The sequence below is a fragment of the Festucalex cinctus genome, chromosome 2, assembly GCF_051991245.1.
Source record: "Festucalex cinctus isolate MCC-2025b chromosome 2, RoL_Fcin_1.0, whole genome shotgun sequence".
Taxonomy (NCBI): Eukaryota; Metazoa; Chordata; class Actinopteri; order Syngnathiformes; family Syngnathidae; genus Festucalex; species Festucalex cinctus.
The window spans coordinates 34,703,041-34,709,304 of NC_135412.1; the positions used below are offsets into that span (position 1 = coordinate 34,703,041).

A 6,264-nucleotide genomic window follows, 5' to 3' on the forward strand; every position below is an offset into this window, starting at 1 on the left:
CAATATTCCCATGCACTCAACATTTTACATTTTTATTGTCATGAAGTGAGGATAAAACAGAATTGTGTGATTAAAATTGAATTTAAAAACTGCATCACAATGTTTTTTTTTCCACATACTTTCAATGTATACATGATTTGCAATGTCAAACTAAATTAATACATTCAATAAAAAATTAAACAGTTCAATGTAAAGATGGTACATTTATCAGTTGAATGGCCCACACAATTTGATGTATACCGAATGAATGAAACATAAATCTTGTCATGTTTACAGCTAGCAACAACAATGATACAGTTTTTTATTTTAATAATTCATACTTGATGATGTGAATGAATTAAATTGCCCCTAATACATGTTTTTGTCTCTTTATGTAAATCAAACACTGATTTGTAATCTAAATCCACCAAATGCATTAATGAAGCTGGTTAGGCATAAATTAACAACATCCACTGTTTTGTCTATACACATTTGCATATTCACATGTCCAATTTGTAGGTTAATAAGAACTCATAAAGAAAATGAGCCAGGCGTTCACTCACTGCATACATGAAAACGTATTTTATAAGAGTGTGCTTGTGCATGTGTGTGTGGGGGTGTGCATGCGTGTATTTGTATGAGAGTGAGTGAGTGAGTGAGTGAGTGAGTGAGTGAGCGAGTGAGTGAGCGAGTGAGTGAGTGAGTGCACTTTAAAGAGTCTGTTTGTAATCAGCTGTCAAAGCGTGCAATGTTCTCATTGTAGCCATTGAGAGTTGAGCTATGTACTGGGCAGGGAAAAGCTCTCAGATCCCCTCGGTATGTTCATCCAAGCAGCGGCAGTGGATGTGAACAACATACTGTATTGACACCATCTGCTTCGCTGCACTCTCAACTACAAGCTCTTTGGAGTGTTCTGACTAAGGTAAGACTTCAATGGAAATATGTTTACATTAAAATCAAGGGCCAAAGTAATTCACAGAAATGTTTTATTTTTTATTGAAATTATTCTAATGTGTTATTTACTACTCAACCATATGGCCCATACCATTTAAAAAAATATGCAATGAACAAACTAAAGCCTATTATACAAGCAGTTGTGGGTTGAATGTTCTTGACAATTTTAGAACAGTTTTGTTTATAGTTTATTTATTTATTTATTTATTTATTTATTTATTTAAGTTGCATGGCAGGAAGGATCACATATGGACCATGGGCTTTATTTGTACAGGACCTCTTTTGATGTAGTGACTAATTAATATATTTTCTGGATAAATTGAAGGCAAGGGTAACTGACACATAAGTACAAGCAGAAAGCAAAAGCAGCTGTAAGAGCTGTAAAACTCCCAGAAACATGGAGCAAACATGGTTTTGGATTTGTGTGCTACTTACATAGATAATGTCCTCTCTTCAATTGTAATGCTTGTCTGTATTTTATCAGCACTGTTAGTCAAGTATGATATACACATAAAAACTTCAGATTTGTTGACAATTGAAACTCCAAAAATTCCCAATGGCCACCTCGCCCCTGGCTGATCACGTTGATTCAAATGTTGCTGATATTGGTACATCGGTCAAAACCCTGAAAAATTATTCACCCCCGAATATCATGAGTAGGTTAGAGATGATTGAGTTGGGCCTCGCTGACGGCAGTCTGATCGATGAGCTGATGGTGCTAACGTCCCAGAGCCTCAACCAACTGGAGATCCAACAACACTTCAATGTCATCAAGGAGATCGGACGAGGAAAATATGGCAAAGTGCTGCTGGTCACACATCGCTTCAGGGGTATGTCTTTGTACTCGCTTACCATAATGTCAAATTCATTAGTATGTTCATATCTTATGAGACTAAGAAAAGAAAAAATAATACATTACAAAAAAAAGTGCAACCAATAACTGTAAAATAAAGAAATGAATAATCAAACATTATTTGAAATTAGACACAGTCCTTATGAGATAAGGGGTACAAGTGTTTATAAAAAACCTAAAACGAGAACAAATATTAAGCTAAGGTGTGTTTCTGTAAGAGGTGTAAATTTGTGGAACAATTTTGGTAATAAGTTAAAAGATATAATGAATAAGGGGTAGGACTAGATAAGTTTTCAACTTCTTCCTACTCCCTTTTGAACATGCAGATTGTTATTGACTGATTTTATGTTTCTTTTATGTTAAAATTTTCTTTTCTGCTGTCTCTCTGTTTGTGTGTTTATGCTGTATGTTCAATAAAATAAAATCAAAATAAAATCAAATATTATGATGTAAAAAAAAATCTGCATAAGCATCGGTAGAAGTCAAGTGCATTTATATTATAGCCCTTAATCACTAAAGAGTTTCAAAGGGCCAAACAGACCCAAAGTTCACAGAGATGAAAGAAATCCCCAGGTTATAACATCAACCATGCAAGGAAAAACTCTGAGAAAAATCCATTTGACGAGGGGGGAATTGGAAGAAACATCGAGAAGGGATCACAGATGGAAGAATCTTTCTTCCAGTGATGTTGTGTGGGTAACATTAATCTCGTAATTGATAAATGAATATGATACAATGTTAGTTTTAACAGTATGAGAGTCCATTTGATGAAATTAAGCGTCACAGACAGGTTCTACTCAGGTTATGCTGAGGTCTGTTAATGCAGAATGTATCAGATTCTTTTTACATCATTGTGAACAGTACAATCCAGATTTTTTTTCAAATCCAAGCCAGACCTTTTTCGTATGTCCTTATAAATCAGATACGCATCATCAAAAGGTGACAAACGGCACAATTGTTTAGGGGGACGAAGGACAAGAAAAAACCTTCAGTGGCAAAAAGAAGATGCTCTTGTTGCATACCAGGTGTCGTTAAGCGAATTACAAGTGTGTAAAAATAATTCCTAGGTCAAGGTTTAAAATTTTCTGCTGATCTAATTTCAATTGAAGTACAGTAAAAGGAACATTCAAACATTCAATTTTGTCTTGTTGTCTTGTGTTATTGGCATAACTGCAACCAATTAGAATAAATGTAAATGTTACAATTAGGACATTTTTTTTTTTTAATGCTGCTCAGGAACCCCCATGGCTTTGAAAGTGATGCCAAAAACATCCACTAAGCTGCAGGGATTCCTGCGAGAGTACTGCATCTCCTTACATCTGTCCTGCCACCCCTGCATCGTGGGCCTCTTCGGCATCGCTTTTCAGTCGAGTGAGCACTACTGCTTCGCCCAGGAGCTCGTCATTGGGAGGGACCTGTTTGCTGTCATTCAGCCGAAGGTAGCCACACAAACTTCTGATGAAGATGTAGATTCATTTTATTTGCTTCATTTTCTAGCCCGCTAAGTCATTTATCTGCTTCAGGTGGGCATCCCCGAGTCAGCTGCTAAACGTTGCGTTGTCCAGATTGCTAGTGCTCTGGAGTTCATCCACAGCCGGGGGCTGGTCCACCGAGATATCAAGCCTGAGAACATCCTCCTGCTGGATCATGACTGCTGCCAGGTGAAGCTGGCAGACTTTGGCCTGGCTCAGAAGAGGGGCACTCTGATCAGTTTCATCACAGGGACTCTGCCTTATATGGCCCCTGAGCTTTGCAACGTTGCTCTGCTGGAGGGACAGAAAGAAGTCACTGCTCCTCCACTCAGTGTGGAGCCAAGTCTCGACACTTGGGCCTTTGGGGTGCTTATATTCTGCATCCTGACGGGCTACTTTCCTTGGGAGCGTTGCACAGACTCGGATGACTGCTACCAAGAGTTTGTCGACTGGTCAGAATTGGGAGAGAACGCTAACAATGAGGAGGACAATCCTCAATTGTGGAAGAGGTTCACTCCAGAAGCCATGGAGTTGTTCAGTAAGCTCCTGGTTGTGGATGCAGAAAAGAGATGCACCGAAGGGGTGGTGAGAGAATATGTAGGGAAAGCCTGGCTGCGGAAGAATCATGGGACAGAGCAGCAGAAGACAGTAGAAAAAGACAAAGAATAATTATGGACATACAGAGCTAACCAATACAAATTCCATTTGCAGCACGTGTTGAAACTACATCCAAATCTATTGAATTTCAGTCCCTAAATTGGTCTGAAAATGACCGAATGATCTATACAGTGTACTGAACAATGTACAGTATTTCTCCTTAGTCTTTACATGTTGTGACTGGTGAAATTACTGTGTCATATAACAGTAGGTTTAACCAATGGACTAACATTCAGTTCCATTGAAATTAATGTATATTATCATTTAAATGTAGTTCTTTTTTTGGGGGGGTATTATATTATTTTTCATTTCATTTAACATGAAAAATGTCCAGAAAAAAAACTTTGTTTCTCTCACTTGAAAGTGTACCTGTGTACTTTTAAACAAAGTCATATGAAGGGAAGTCGGGCCAGAAATGTATCACAAGTGTAATAAATAAGCAGGCCAAAGCCCTGAAGTATGCAAACGTTCTTTTGCTGTCTTCTGTTTACTTAACAACAGCCTGGCACACTACTGCGCTCTTTGGTTGGGATGTGCATGAGTAAACGTGTTCGCATTGCGTGTGCGGCCGTGTGTTGCGATAGAGTAGCCGCCAAGGTCACCTCGCTGGGTGAAAATCTTTTTACTATATCAAGTGAACACAACATGACATGTTCTACAGGCTTTGGAATGTTATTTACATAAATTTGAGCACATTAATAGAAGCAAACTACCATGTAAGGTTGCAATTCAGAGCTAAGCCTCTTTTAACAGAGTTTCTTTTTTTTTTTTTTTTTTTTTTTTAAGAGCTCAGAATTGTTCATTCGGTAGTCTTACCGATTCAACGTCTTGTCATCATTGCTGTTTTTTTTTTTTTTTTTTTTTTTTTTTTTTTTTTTTTTTTTTGTGTGTATGTGTGCGTGCGTTTGCGTGCGTTTGCGTGCGTTTGCGTGCGTGCGTTTGCGTGCGTGCGTGCGTTTGCGTGTGTGCGTTTGCGTGCGTTTGCGTGCGTGCGTGTGCGTGCGTGCAAATACGTATAAATTTATACTCATTCATTCACCTAAAACCTTATAAATATCCCATTACCCTTCGCCTTAACCAGGTACTTCAGAATCTTGCCAGAGTCGTGAGATTTAAATGGTCAGGAGACCAGAGAAAAGGTCAGAAAAAAAAAAGAAATAAAGAGAAAAGAAAGGTAAATCAAAGTGACATCCAGCACCGACCAAACACTTCCTGCCTTCCCCATGATTACAAAATCAAAGTCTTACGCCAACCCCGGAAGCCTCTAAATTCCAGCAAATTTAGCGAGATCTCAAGAGCCCAGAGGAAAAACTAAAGAGAGGAAGGAGGGAAGGATCGATAAGGCAGAGTGAGATCAATAGAAGCCAGTACATCCAATCCATCAAAGTGAAGTCCAGCACCAACAAGACCCCTCCTGCGTGGTTACAAAACCAGAGTCTTATGCCAACCCCAGAAACCTCATACTTCTAATAAATTAAGATCTCAAGTGACCAGAGGAAAAACTAAAGAGAGGAAGGAGGGAAGGATAGATAAAGCAAAGTGAGAACCACAGACACCAGCACCAACTGATTCAAGGGGCTGTGGGAGGGAGAGGGTACTTCTGTTGAGTTTCAGTAGATGCTGGTGCGACGGATCTGGCATGCATAAGGACCACCACCAAAGAAAGAAGCCGTCAACCGCGGTCCAGCAAAGCGAGCACCCCCCCCCCCCCACCCCCCCCCCCCCCCCGGAATCCCCAGCCACCCGAGCGGACACCGGTCGGCGAGCCGACCCAGACACCCGGAACACCCCCGCCCCAGCCCCGGCCCACACCCCCGAGCCCAAGGCCGCAGAACGAGGCCCAGCGGGCCCCCACAGCGCCCCACCGGTCCCCAGCCCCCATCCCCCCACGACCCCCCCGCACCCCACCCAAACCCACCATCCACCACGACCCAGGCCCCACCACCCCCGACCCCCAAACCCCCGAACACACCCCGACCCCCAGCACCCAACCCCCCACCCACCCATACCTCCACCCCCCCCAAACAAGACCCCCCCCCCCCCCCCCCCGACGGCCGCCACCCCCCCCGCGAACCCGGCCCCCCGCGAGAACCCCCCACCCCCCCCCGGAAACCGGCACCGGGCAGCAGCGCAGAGAGGGAAGATGTGCCCACCCCACCTCCAGCCGCGCGAGATTTGCACAGCGGCGGGAGGGGGGAAGCAGAGGAGGAAGCACCAGGGGAGAAGGCGGAACACCAGAACACCGAGCCCGGTGGGGAGAGGCCCCGGTCGTCACGCCAGAGTACTAGTGACACCTAACCCTGTTACTGAGTCCGCCAGCTCGCCGACTGGCGAGCTCTACCCTTACAC

General features: G+C 42.6%; 1 protein-coding gene across 2 annotated transcripts; it reads left to right on the forward strand.

Moving 5' to 3' along the window:
- The first annotated feature begins 239 nt into the window (after positions 1-239).
- On the forward strand, positions 240-4,190 carry LOC144013162 (serine/threonine-protein kinase SBK1). Of its 2 annotated transcripts, XM_077511777.1 has the most exons (4): positions 240-901; positions 1,594-1,763; positions 3,023-3,225; positions 3,310-4,190. In XM_077511777.1, exons 2-4 carry the CDS (start codon positions 1,601-1,603, stop codon positions 3,925-3,927), a joined length of 984 nt encoding a protein of 327 aa, XP_077367903.1. In that variant the 5' UTR covers positions 240-901; positions 1,594-1,600; the 3' UTR covers positions 3,928-4,190. The 2 variants fall into 2 exon arrangements, with proteins under 2 accessions (XP_077367903.1, XP_077367902.1); XM_077511776.1 differs by lacking the exon at positions 240-901 and having other exon boundaries at positions 1,145-1,763.
- Positions 4,191-6,264: the final 2,074 nt, after the last annotated feature.